This window comes from Achroia grisella, unplaced genomic scaffold (assembly GCF_030625045.1).
Source record: "Achroia grisella isolate CSIRO2021 unplaced genomic scaffold, CSIRO_AGI_Agris_v1 utg149, whole genome shotgun sequence".
Lineage (NCBI taxonomy): Eukaryota > Metazoa > Arthropoda > Insecta > Lepidoptera > Pyralidae > Achroia > Achroia grisella.
In genome coordinates, this window is record NW_026712644.1 from 5,140,877 (window position 1) to 5,155,211 (window position 14,335).

A 14,335-nucleotide genomic window follows, 5' to 3' on the forward strand; every position below is an offset into this window, starting at 1 on the left:
TCAATTGCACGCAGCATCAACAGCCACTTTTAGAGAAGAAATTCAGTTTGTGCCGTTGGCCAATTTTAGGTTCACATTCTTAAGTGTAAGACCTAAAGTTTCATAGATCCTTCGTAATGGTTAATTCTGATACTCATGGTGTAAATGCGAGGTAGGACTAGGTGCGGATGACATAGGAGGGACATGTTATGATTGAAGAGTGCTGAGAGGTGAAATGATTCGAGAGGAGAGGGAGGTGAAGGAGACGGTACCTGCGGCGCGAGGTCCAGCAGCAGCGCGAGCGGGGCGGGGCAGACGGCGAGCAGCGGCAGCACGTGCGGGTGTCGCAGGCGGCCGAGGATGGCCAGCTCCTGCCGCAGCCCGCAGTACGCGCGGCAGGCCGCCGCCGCCGGCTCGCGCTCCCACCGCGCCTGCGCCGCCTGCGACCGGGACCACCAGCTCGTACACATACGCTCGTCGAGGAATGTGTGTGCAAAGGTATACAATATACAATAGCGTACACGATCTCGTATACTTCAAGCCTATATGTTAAAGGTTATTAAATTGACATGTATCGATCATAATATAAGGTCTTAATTCTCAGAGATGGGACCTACAAGTCCCCGAACGGACATGACGACTTTTATACGGAGAACGAGAAAGACGTTGGGCAGGGCACACACTCGTATCCATTCGGTCACATAAGTTCGCAATTTTTAAAGACGGGATCTTTAGGTCCTCAATACGCAGGTCACAACAATATAAGGCAATAAGGAAGACGTCAGGCAGGGCATACGCTCATATACTTTCGGTGACATAAGTTCGTAATTCCTGGCGTTCATTTGATCGTCAGTTCGCAATTCCCGAAGATAGATCATTAGGGACATTCAGTCCTGTCTTCAGGAATCAGGACGACCGTATGTATATTGAGAGAGAAACAAACGGGAGTACCTATGTTACTTCTCAATCTTTCTGTGTTTCTGTGTTTAAATAAAGTTCCAATTCTCCAAGACGGGACCTTTGAGCGCTCGATCCGTAAACTCAATAGGCATAAATTCTGCATGAACTCTCAATTTACAAACGAGATCTTCAGTTCCCCAAACGGTTCCGACGACCAGTACTTAGAAGACACACACGCGGGTACCTTCAGCTAGATAAGCTCTTAATTTTGAGACGGGACCTTCGGGCCCCGACGGTACCGGAGTAGGAACAGAGCGCGGTACCTTGTAGGCGTGCAGCGCGGCGGCGTCGTGGGCGCGGTGCGGGAGGCGCGGCGGCGGCACCGGCTGCAGCGCCTTGAGCGCGGCCGGGCGCGACCTCCACGAGGCCGCCAGCACCGTCCCGAACGCGCCGCGCCCCGCCACCGCCCCCGCGCGGACCGAGCACCAGCGCGCGCGACGCTCCTCCGGCACGTCCAGCAGCAGCTGCACGCACCCACCACACACCGCGCATCAACACGCTGCCACGACCAGCAGCCGCACACACCGACCACACACCACGCATCAACACGCGGCGACGACCAGCAGCCGCACACACCCACCACACACCACGCATCAACACGCTGCGACGACCAGCAGCCGCACACACCGACCACACACCACGCATCAACACGCGGCGACGACCAGCAGCCGCACACACCGACCACACACCACGCATCAACACGCGGCGACGACCAGCAGCCGCACACACCGACCACACACCACGCATCAACACGCGGCGACGACCAGCAGCCGCACACACCGACCACACACCACGCATCAACACGCTGCGACGACCAGCAGCCGCACACACCGACCACACACCACGCATCAACACGCTGCGACGACCAGCAGCCGCACACACCGACCACACACCACGCATCAACACGCTGCGACGACCAGCAGCCGCACACACCGACCACACACCACGCATCAACACGCTGCGACGACCAGCAGCCGCACACACCGACCACACACCACGCATCAACACGCTGCGACGACCAGCAGCCGCACACACCGACCACACACCACGCATCAACACGCTGCGACGACCAGCAGCCGCACACACCGACCACACACCACGCATCAACACGCTGCGGTGACGGTTACCGTCACATAAATCACACGCTTGCCACCATAGTGGTCTAGCGGTTTAACACATCGCTTTACATCCGATGGTGAATTCGATTCCTCGCACGGCACAAATATTTGTACTCATGAGTATGAATGTTTTATCGGTCTGGGTGTCTTCTATGTGTAACATGTATATATTTAAGAAAAAAAACAAGCTTTAGCTAGCTTAACTTCGGTCTAGATGGCGCTGTGTGAATTGTCATGAGAGAACACAACAACGCGCTTCTAATCGAGAGAGAAAGAGCCTGTTTGTATAACTTCCTCATATGTTATTAATTAAAACACCGGTATAGATTTGACGTATCTGTATTAAAGACTGACTTTACAACAATCATAAATAAAAAAGTAAATGCGCTTCAATCACCTAACACTAGAGCGCCATCTATGTTGAAATATTGTGACTAATTTTAGCCATTCCGCCCACCAAGAATATAATTCTTTCTCAATCCGCCCACCAAACCGCATTAATCATCTCCTTGTGTAGGTTTGGGGATATCATTGGGCAAAGGAATTAATTTTGAAAGTGGACGTTTCAAAATGGAATTTTTGCATTTAACAGTGACAACTCTCACTTCTCTATCTGGTCCTGTATGTAATTCTATTATTCGTGCCAGCAACCATTTTGAGGGTGGCATGTCCCTTTCTTTAAGTATTACCAGGTCACCTATTTTTGGATTTTCAGATTTTGAATTCCATTTATATCTTTGTTGCATAGTATGTAAAACCTCCTTGGACCAGCGGTCCCAAAAATGTTTCATCATTCTTTGTACCAGTTTCCATCTATGGAGTGGACTAATAACATCTCCTGTATCCTGCTTATCTGGTATCATTATTACTGGTTCTCCTATAAGAAAATGTGACGGTGTTAAGGGACTCAAATCATCTGGATGGTCGCTAAGTTGACATAGAGGCCTGGAATTTAGACATCCCTCTATCTGGCACAATACAGTAGACATTTCTTCGAATGTTAATGTTGTATCTCCGATTGTTTTAAGTAGATGTGTCTTCAGGGATCTTATATTGCTCTCCCAAAGACCTCCGAAATTAGGTGATCTTGGAGGAATAAAATGCCAAGTAGTTCCATCATTTTCTAGTAATTCAGCGACTTCTTTGATAACACCACTCATACTCTGATTCAACATTTGTGTTAACTCATTCGCTGCACCAACAACATTCAAGCCATTGTCACTCCACATGTCAGAACAGTGACCACGACGTGATACGAATCTGCGGAATGCTGCCATGAAACCATCAGTAGTAAGGTCGCTCACGGCTTCTAGATGAATGGCCTTAATCTTCATACAAATAAAAAGAGAAATGTACCCTTTATAGGATTTTTGTCCTCTACCCTTTGACACACGCATCTGTATGGGGCCAGCAAAATCCACACCACATGACTGAAATGGTCTCCCTGGATTGACACGTACAGACGGTAATTCTCCCATGAGTGGTTGTTGTGGTTTAGCGTTATATCTGATACATAATGTACATTTACTTAGGATTTTTTTTACTAACGGTTTCAATCTAATTATCCAATAACGGGATCTGATGTAATTCATCGTCAGAGCAGTTCCTCCGTGCATCACTCTTTTATGTGCATCTCTTATCAACAACTCCGCCAAGTGAGTTTTATTTGGTATTATTATTGGATGTTTATGTTCTTGAGATATTTTTGCAGCTTGCAAACGACCACCCACTCGCAATAAGTCATTTTCATCTATATATGGTGTTAAGGAGATGAGCTTACTACGCCTTTTTAATATATTTTTCTCCTTTAAATCTGCAATTTCTTCTTCAAAATTATAAATTTGAATTACCTTAATACAATTATCTAATGTAGTCTTCATTTCAGCAGCAGTAAGGTAAGCGGGCAATATTTTTCTACTATTCTTTTTGTCTTTTAAATTTAGAAATCTTCTGCAATATGTAAGTACTCTTATCATTTTTTGTAAGTCTGAAAATCTTTGTATAATTGTTTGTGATTCATTTGTAACAAGGAATATATTTGTGTATTGTTTCTTTTCTTCCAGTTGAGTTGTAGGTACCGCTGTCTTCTTTGTATTTAGCAATCTTTCACTTAGCCAGTATGGTCCTCTCCACCACAATTGGTTTTTATTTAAATCTGCAGGGTCAAGTCCTCGTGAAGCAATATCAGCTGGATTTTCTTCTGAAGAAACATGGTTCCATCTATCATTATCCAGACGTGTTTGTATTTCTGTTATACGGTTTGCTACAAAAGTTTGCCATCTGATTGGTTGTGATTGTATCCAAGCCAGGACTACCGTTGAGTCTGTATATGCATAAACTTGATTTTTAGGTACCTTAGATTTCATTATGTTGTTTGCTTCTGACAGAAGTTTCGCCAAAAGAACAGCAGCACATAATTCTAATCTTGCTATCGAAATTTGTTTCAGAGGTGCTACCTTTGTTTTACTTTCAAGAATGTTAACTGTTACATTTTCTCCTTGTATGACTCTCACGTAAACTACGGCAGCATAGGCAGAAATTGATGCGTCAGCAAATCCAACAAGCTCAATTCGTTCATTTTCTGGATGTATATGAAGCCATCTATCTATCTGTATATTTTGTAGTGTATATAATTGATTTCTAAAATGTAACCATTCTCGTGCTATGTCATGTGATATCTCTTCATCCCATTCTGCATTTGATAACCATAATTTTTGTATTAATATTTTAGCTTTAATAATCACAGGGGAGAGCCAGCCAAAGGGGTCAAATAGTCTAGCTACGTCAGATAAAATGTTGCGTTTTGTTATGGGTTTCATTACTTCTGGTAGGTTTACTGAAATTTTAAATTTATCATCATTTCTGTCCCATGAAATTCCTAAAATTTTAATAATTTGATCAAATTTTATTTCGTAACTTTCAGTTGATTCACTATTCTGTTTTATTTTTTTCAATAGATTGTCAGAGTTGCTTGACCACTTCTGCAGTACAAAACCAGCACTCTTTAACAAAGCAGTTACTTCATGATAAATCTCTAAAGCCTGTGTTTCATCACTTGCTCCAGACATCATATCATCCATGTAAAAGGAATTTTTAACAATTTTTGCACCCAGTGGATATTTGCTTTGTTCGTCTTCGGCTACTTGCATTAAAGTTCTTACTGCCAAGTATGGAGCACTTGCCGTTCCAAAAGTCAAGGTCAGCAATTTGTATGTTTTAAGATCTTCGTGTGGATTGTCTTTCCAAATAATAAGTTGGTAAGAGGTATGATTTTCTGCTACCAACACTTGGCGATACATTTTAATAATATCACTAACTAATGCTATTTTGTGCTGTCGCCATTCTATAATCAATGTACATAAATCTTTTTGTATTACAGGTCCAGTAAGAAGGGTATCATTCAATGATTGTCCTTTGGATCCCTTCGCAGAAGCATCATATACTACTCTTAACTTAGTTGTATCTTTATCTTCTCTTATTATTGCATGATGTGGTAAATATATACTATCTTCATAATCTGTCTCAACTAGTGACATATGTCCTAATTCTTCATATTCTTTTATGACCTTTCTATATTCTTCTTTTAAGTTTTTATTGTTTGCAAATTTTTTCTCTAATTGTAAAAATCTATATGTTGCCATTTCCTTTGTTCTTCCACATTTGTCTACTGGAGTTATTACGTCCTGCTTGAAAGGTAAGTTAACCATATATCTTCCTGATTCTGTTCTAACAGTAGTCTCTTTATATATCTCCTCAGATCTTTTTTCATCCTTTGTTAATTTTCTCTCACAGGTGAGTACTTCATTTTCTACTTCCCAGAACTTTCTTAATAACTCATTATCACATACACATAAATGCATGCTAATTGTTTGTTTTTGTTTTACAGGTTGTTTGTCCTCAGTATCACCGGAAAGAATCCAGCCCAGGTGTGTTTTTTGAGCTAAATACCCAGATGGACTCTTTATCAATCCCATATCTATGATTTTACAATATACTTCTGACCCAAGCAGCAGATGAACCTTGCTTGGTGTGTTAAAATATGGATCTGCTAATACAATTTCTTGCAGTTCGGGCCAGTTAGATATGTTGATTGATTGTGTAGGTAAGTATTTTGTAATAGACTTTAAAATAGAAGCCTTGACGATTATTGTGAAATTAGGGTTGTGTCTAGACTGCAGTGGTACTTCAACCATGTATTTGGTCTGAAGTTGATTTCTGTCATCCAAACCTGACACTACCCCGTCGATTCTTATCTTCTTCAAACCCATAGTTTGAACTAAATCCTCTGTTACAAAAGAGGATTGTGATCCTTGGTCAATGAGGGCACGGTAGATGTGTGTTTGTCCCTGACGTGAAGTCACATCTACTAGTGCGGTGGCTAAGAGTACTTGACCAGGTTGATATGCAAAATGTGATACTGTGTTTTGATTTGAGTCTTTATGACATTCTTCCCTTACAGATTCGTTTCTTTCCGGATGAAGCAATGAATGATGCTTTTTATTACATATACGACAAGCCGTCTTCCTCATACATCTTTGTGCCTGATGATTTGGTATTAAACAGTTAAAACACAGATTATTATTTTGTACAAATTCATGTTTTTCTTTATACTGTAAGTTTGCAAACTGTTTACATTGGTAAATATAATGAGCACTTTTGCAATATGAACATTTTACTGTCTCTATTATACCATGAAATGTTTTTTGTTTGTTTGACTTGGATGTATGATCTGTCATCTCTAATGACTTAAATCTGGTTTCTAAAAATTCTTTTAATTTGTCAAAATTTGGAAATTCATCTTTTTCATTTGAAACTTGTTGCTCCCACAGGCGATGAGTATCTGGATCTAATTTGGAAACTGTTAAATAAATAATTATTGTATCCCACTTGTGTGTAGGCAATCCCAGGTTTTTTAGTGAATTCAAACATTCCACTGTTGTATCTAATAATTGTTTAATATATATGGCATTTTCATTGTTTATATTTCTTAAGCCAAAAAGTTTTTTAAAAATGCAATTTGATATATATCTTTTGTTGTTATATCTATTTCTCAAAATTTCCCATGCTTGTATGTAATTTTCACTAGTTACTGAAATTGTCCGGAGTAATTGCTCAGCTTCGCCTGATAGACTTGATTTCAAATAGTGTAGTTTCTGAACATTATCTAGAGATTGATTCGTATGTATGATAGATTGGAATAAATCATGATATGACGGCCAATCTGTATATCTTCCTGAGAATAGCGGAATAGAAATAACCGGAAGCTTTATTTCTGCATTTGTTTTACTGGTATTTGTTAAGGCAGTACAATTTGAGAGAGAAAGATCTTGAATTTTTGTTTTTAAATCACTTTTGTAGGTTATGTATGTTTCCTCACATGTTTCATATGCACTGGTACTAAAATAATTCAAATTGATTCTTTGTTCTTTAGAAATATTTGTTATTAAATGTTCATGAGTACTACTAAAACTTTGCCATGTTGTTTCTAAGTTCTCTAATCGTGTTTCCACATGAGTTAATGTAATTCTTGCTTTCGGCGTCTTGCCATAATTAATTTGAGATTTTTTAATAATTTCCAATCGTTCCTCTTGAAGAGCTAATAATTGACTTAATTTGTCCATTATAACTGTTCAATGTTTAATAAAATAACACTTAAATGAGTTTTTAGCACTAATTTTAGTTTATTGTCACTGATACCTAACCTCTCAGTCACTTTATTAACGTTTTTATTTTTAGTGAAATCTCGAAGTAATTCATGTAAATTATTTAATGTACTGAGTTATTATTGTAAACTGCACAAAACACATCCGGCTGAAGGACCATAATGTTTGTTTAACTTCCTAATATGTTATTAATTAAAACACCGGTATAGATTTGACGTATCTGTATTAAAGACTGACTTTACAACAATCATAAATAAAAAAGTAAATGCGCTTCAATCACCTAACACTAGAGCGCCATCTATGTTGAAATATTGTGACTAATTTTAGCCAGAGCCATTAGGCCACATTACTGACAATCCCCTGTCATCAACCCTAGCCAAATGACTATTAGTCTACATTATCAACAACCCCCTGTAATCCTCGTGGGTGTTGTACTCTACATTATTAACAATCCCCTGTAATCCTCGTGGGTGTTGTACTCTACATTATTAACAATCCCCTGTCACTCTCATGGGTGTAGTACCCCACATTACCAAATATCCCCTGTCACTCTCGTGGGTGTTGTACCCTGGTCGAGTGACTATCAGTCCACGTTACTAACAATAACAATCCTCTGTCACTCTCATAAATGTTATACCCTGGCCAGGTGACTATTAGTCCACATCACTAACAATCCCCTGTCTCTCTCGTGGGTGTAGTACCCCACATTATTAACAATCCCCTGTCACTCTCGTGTGTGTTCCCCCTGGGTGTAGTACTCACGGTGTCCGGCGCGACGTCCCTGTGCCGCACGTGTCCGTGGGCGACACAGTGCAGCTGCGCGGAGGTGCAGGCCGCCAGGATGGCCTCCTCAACCGTCCAGGCGTATACTACCACGCTCGGAGGACGTATCACGCCCTCCACCGAGCCCAGCCGGGACGACGCTACAAACAACATTGTACATATATATATTATTTTAATATTATAAACTAGCTGTTCGCTGCAACTTCGTCCGCGTGGAATTTAACTTTCATTTTCTAAAATAAAAAAAAAGCACCACTGTAGCCGGTGCTAAAGCCAAGGTACTCACAAATCTAATGTAAAGGGAATCCAAGTAAGGAGTTTTGTTTAAATTATATAAATATACATATATACTCACCGTTGGACTCTGCCCCCACGCCACTGTCGCCGTCCGACGCGCGCGACTCCTGCGACAGTCGCGGCCTGCCTCCCCCCGCATCCCCCGCGCCCCCCTCGCCCCCCGCCCCCCCGCCGTCACCGTCGTCCCCCGCGCCCAGCTCCAGCTGTCTGAACGCCTGGAACGTTCAAACATATATTATACAAACTTTTCCTGACATTAATATTTTTTATGAACGAAAATTTGTGGTGTGCTTTTTTTGATCCATTTCTATACAAAAAAAATGTTAGTTTACATTTTTGACTTTCAATATAGCATAGGGAAGAATCGTGCTTGCGGCTCACCTAAGTGATTACTGCCGCCCATGAGCAACCGAAAGACCAGGGGAATTGCAAGTACGTTGTCGGCCTTTTAAAAAGGAATAAGCTCTTTGAAGATTTCAATCGTATCGGTTCGGAAATACCATTGCTGGAAGGTGATTCCATAATGTGGTTGTGCGTTGCGAAGTTTCTAGAAAACCGCACTGTGGAGGACCGCCATTCATCCAGATGATCAGGATGGTATTTTAGTTTCTGGTGGTGAAACTCAGCAGCTGGTTAATCCGAACAATTCCTCAGATTTCAAATAAATATAAAAATCAAGTATAATTATACATGTATTATACATATAAACCTTCCTCTTTAAATTTTTTTATACTAGTTGGTGGCATACAAGCATACGGCCCATCTGATGGTTAACGGTTACCGTAGCCTATGGACGCCCGAAGCACTAAGGGTGTCACATACGTGTTGCCGACCCTTAAGAAACCTTAATATACCCTTTTTGAAAAACCCCATGCTGTAGTCTCGTGAGAAAACCTCGGCAAGAAGTTCATTCCACAATGTAAGTGTACGCGGGAGGAAGCTCCTCTGAAACCGCACTGTCCGAGACCACTTAGGTTCCAGCGTGTGGGGATGAATTCCCTGTCGATGGCGAGCGGTGCGATGGTAAAAGGTAGCCGTAGGCATCATGTCGAACAATTCCTCAGAACACAGTCCGAAGTGCGAAGCCGGGGCGAGTATGAAACTCGCCCCGGCTTCGCACGGGTGTACATGTATTATACATATAAACCTTTCTCTTGAATCACTCTATCTATTAAAAAAACTGATACAAAATCCGTTGCGTAGTTTTAAAGATTTAAGCACACATAGGGACAGACAGCGACAGCGACTTTGTTTTATACTATGTAATGATGATTATGGGATCCCATTCGGAGATATTTCAAACTTAGGTGGACTGTAAAAACTGGTCCTATATATATATAACGGCAATAATATTAAAATTTATGTCGTCACAAGTCAAAGGGATCCATGTATGAGTATCAGGGACGGACAGACAGCGACAGCGACTTTATTTTATACTATGTAATAAAGAAGGTTTCAACTATAAAGAACTTAGTAAAAGTGGTGTTATCTAAATGAAGAATTGAGTTTGAGACCTGTTGCAGGTGTTGGTGGTGGTCGAGTCCCCGGGCGGCGTCCCTCATGCAGGCGGGGCACGGCACCACGCGCGTGATGAGGCACCGCCCCTCCGACGTGTGCACGAACCGGGTCCCTGTCACCACGTGTGGCTGTATAACGAGCCCGGACACTCCACACAGCGCCATCTAGTCCCAAGCTAAGCAGAGCTTGTGTTATGGGTACTAGACAACTGATATAGAAATACAGACATTTTCTTTTGGAAATACATATGATCATCATCTGTTTCTTCCTTTGACGACCTCGGTGGTGTAGTGGTTTAGCACACCGATTTACGACCGATGGTCGCGGGTTCGATTCCTCACACGGCACAAACATTTGTATTCATGAGTATGATTGTTTGTATCGGTCTGGGTGTTTTCTATGTATAATATGTATTTATTTAGAAAAAAATATATCTATGTATATTGTATATGTATCAGTTGTCTAGTACCCATAACACAAGCTTTAGCTAGCTTAACTTGGGTCTAGATGGCGCTGTGTGAATTGTCCTGAGATTATTATTATTATTATCTCATTTACTTGTGGTCGTAATATGTTGTTCTCTTCCATTCATCTCTGTTCGCAGTCATCTCGTTATTCACTGGGGGTCTTACCTCTTATCATATCATCTTTCACACAGTCCATCTTTCGGCCTTCCTCTGCCCTTACTATTGTTAGAGTTCACATCAATATTGTAGAAATATCAGATATTTTAAAAAGATATTAATGTGATGTGTTTAGTACTAATGAAGTACCCAATGTAAGGATTATTACGAATATTGTAAATAGCGCCATCTAGTATGTATAGACCGACCTACTACACTGACTTTGGTCTATAAATACGGAGGTCGGTAGTTGAATAATCCTCTTTCGTTGCGTGAGTCGCGGCATTCAGTCGACGAGCGCAGAGGGTGCAGGTTGTGTTTTGTATACTAAAGTGAATTGTATTAGCAATGGGTTTATCCCGGTCTTAGTTGGGCCTGGGGGGAAGCTGCAAGTTGTGAAGGTGAGTGTTAATGTATTCTAAAAGGGCCTTATAAACCTACACCCGTATCACAAGTCACGGGCGCTACTTGGGGTTTCCCTTGCGGTAGCCGGCTTCAAAGCCTCAGTCATCACCATAATTAGTGCTTCTTACACTATGACCATTTGGGAGCCTCACCAAGTGACGGGTACCAGTCCTCAAGCAGCAGGTCCACGTGGTCGGACACCAGCGCTAGCACCTTCGCCAACGTCTCAGGGTTCGGTTCCAGACTGATGCTCTGTACATACAACGTTTGTAACAAAATTTCCATCCCGAATTTGAATTTAAATGAATCTGTATTATTGACGAGACAGATGGCCGTTGGGGCAGTAAAGTCCTTGAGTGGCGACCACGGACCGGAAGACGCAGTGGGAAGGCCTCCAGCATGGTGGACTGACGATCTGGTCAAGATCGCTGGAAGGCATTGGATGCGAGCAGCGCAGGACCGATCGTCGTGGAGATCTTTGGGGGAGGTCTATGTCCAGCTGTAGACGTCTTCCGGGCTGATGATAATGTATTATTGTAAACATTTATTTAAAAAGAATACGAGCTGAGTTTCATGTCAGCTCTCATCTTGAAATCATTCCGAACTGACGGTAGATTTGACATATCATAAGAGTCATAATAGACCTACATGAATAAAGATATTTTGAATTTGATACTAGCTGCAAACGTTGTTATGCCACGTAAATTAATATCGCTATTAAAAAATAGGGGTTGGTGATAGAAGGGTGAAAATTTAGGAATGTATGTATTTATAATGCCACATAAAAACATTTTTTTTTTCGAAATAAAGAAAAATGTTTTGGGGTGAACTACCATTATGAATTAGGGGTATATAAATTAGTATAATTAATAGACCTGCATGAATAGAGATATTTTGAATTTTAATTTTAATTGCTTGCTTGACTTTTTGCTTGCTTGCCGTTGATCTTCGGTAGCATTATGAAGTATTAAAAAAATAATCCTTGTGACCTGGTAGCCAGCTATAGGCAGTCCATCATCCCTCTTCACGACGCACACCTGCGCTGGCAGCATGATCTCGATGCAGGTGGACGCCTGCACCTCCAGGTCGCACCAGGCCCCTTCCTGACGCACCCTGAACCTGAGATGAGAACGGCATACGTTAACAAACAATGGTGCTATAAATAATGTGAAATAATAATCTTACTAATAAACTAGTTACACGCCCCGGCTTCGCCCGGGTGTACATGTATTATACATATAAACCTTCCTCTTGAATCACTCTATCTATTAAAAAAACAGCTACAAAATCCGTTGCGTAGTTTCAAAGATTTAAGCATACATAGCGACAGACAGCGACAGCGACTTTGTTTTATACTATGTAATGATGATTATGATGCGGAAATTTGTTAGTGTACTCTTTCACGCAAAAACTACAGAACGTATTTTGATGAACTTTACAGTAATATAGCTTATACATCTGAATAACACATCATTACATAGTATAAAACAAAGTCGCTGTCGCTGTCCGTCCCTATGTATGATTAAATCTTTAAAACTACGCAACGGATTTTGTAGCGGTTTTTTTAATAGATAGAGTGATTCAAGAGGAAGGTTTATATGTATAACTAGCTTTTGTCCGCAGCTTCAATTATAATCACAATCAATTTATCCCCTTGGGGGTAGAATTTATCAAAATCCTTTCTTAGCGGGTGCCTACGTCATAGTAGCTTTATGCAAGCAAAGTCTCAGCTCGATCGGTTTAAAATTGACAAAGTTTCATACAAACTTTCATCCCCTATTTTAGCCCCTTGGGGGTAGAATTAAACAAAATCCTTTCTTAGCGGATGCCTACGTCATAACATCTACCTGCATGCCAAATTTCAGCCCGATCCGTCCAGTGGTTTGGGCTGTGCGTTGATAGATCACTATGTCAGTCTCCTTTGAGTTATATATATTTAGATACATGTACACCCGTGCGAAACCGGGGCGAGTAACTAGTAGGCTATAATTTAAAAACATATGTTGTGTAAGTGTGATGCAGACGAAGTTGGCTAGTATAATTTCATACCTTCTACTGCTTCATGTTATCTTGGTACTTTTACTGGAGTGTTGCCGTTTAGTTTACGTCCAGCCTTATGCAAAGTTTGTCGAGTGGGGGAATGGGGATTGTTAGTAATGTGGACCCCATTCCTGACATGGTACATTGCTAGTACCATGTCAGGTTGACCTCCATGCAGTTCCCCTGGAAACCATCATTATACATTCCTGGTGAATTTGTCACGATGTGCTAACTGACCTGACCTCATGTTCTTATCATCCTCCACTGGTGCCCCGCCAGTAAACCGTTAGCGCAGGCGGGTGCACTATTCCATTATCATCATTAAAAAAAAGGTTGTCTAGTACCCATAACACTAGCTTTAGCTAGCTTAACTTGGGTCTAGATGTCGCTGTGTGAATTGTCCTGAGATTATTATTTTAATTTTCACTCAACAATTACTGTAATATACAAACTTGATGTCGTTATAAACTTCATCCGTGAGGTCCTCGTCGACGCAGGCTCCGAGGATGGCGTCCTTCCTGGGCGGCAGCTCCCTCAGCGCGAGCAGCGTCAGCTCGCCGCACACCAGCTTCATACCAGTCTTCCACAGCTTCCACGCCCAGTTCAGGTCCAACGCCTTGGTCAGCGCCTCGTCCGACTCGATCTGGAGTTATACAATTGTTAATTTAGGGAATGGGATTGATGGCCGTCATACTCGTGAACGGGTGCTGCTTGTGGGGACTGGTCTGTTCGGGTTACTGAATAGATTATTTCGTTTCGGCAAAATTGTAATATCATATGCTGGTGGTCACTCTATTCTCCCAAATTTGAATTTAAATGAATCTGTATTATTGTAAACATGTATAACATTTATTTGAAAAGAATACGAGCTGAGTTTCTTGTCAGTTCTTCTCATCTCGATATCATTCCGAACTGATGGTAGATTTGATATATCATAAGAGTCTGCCAG

At 41.6% G+C, this 14,335-nt stretch overlaps 1 protein-coding gene across 1 annotated transcript in view; it reads right to left on the reverse strand.

The window, feature by feature from the left end:
* Positions 1–14,335, reverse strand: part of LOC131840848 (leucine-rich repeat serine/threonine-protein kinase 1) — a 94,372-nt gene that overhangs the window by 15,494 nt on the left and 64,543 nt on the right. Inside the window, exons 39-46 of the mRNA XM_059189042.1 lie at positions 13,839–14,029; positions 12,336–12,465; positions 11,499–11,598; positions 10,315–10,430; positions 8,859–9,015; positions 8,483–8,643; positions 1,203–1,403; positions 252–419 (exon numbers count right to left, since the gene is read on the reverse strand). Of these exons, the coding sequence (XP_059045025.1) occupies positions 252–419; positions 1,203–1,403; positions 8,483–8,643; positions 8,859–9,015; positions 10,315–10,430; positions 11,499–11,598; positions 12,336–12,465; positions 13,839–14,029 (1,224 nt within the window). The remainder of the gene's footprint in view (positions 1–251; positions 420–1,202; positions 1,404–8,482; positions 8,644–8,858; positions 9,016–10,314; positions 10,431–11,498; positions 11,599–12,335; positions 12,466–13,838; positions 14,030–14,335) is intronic.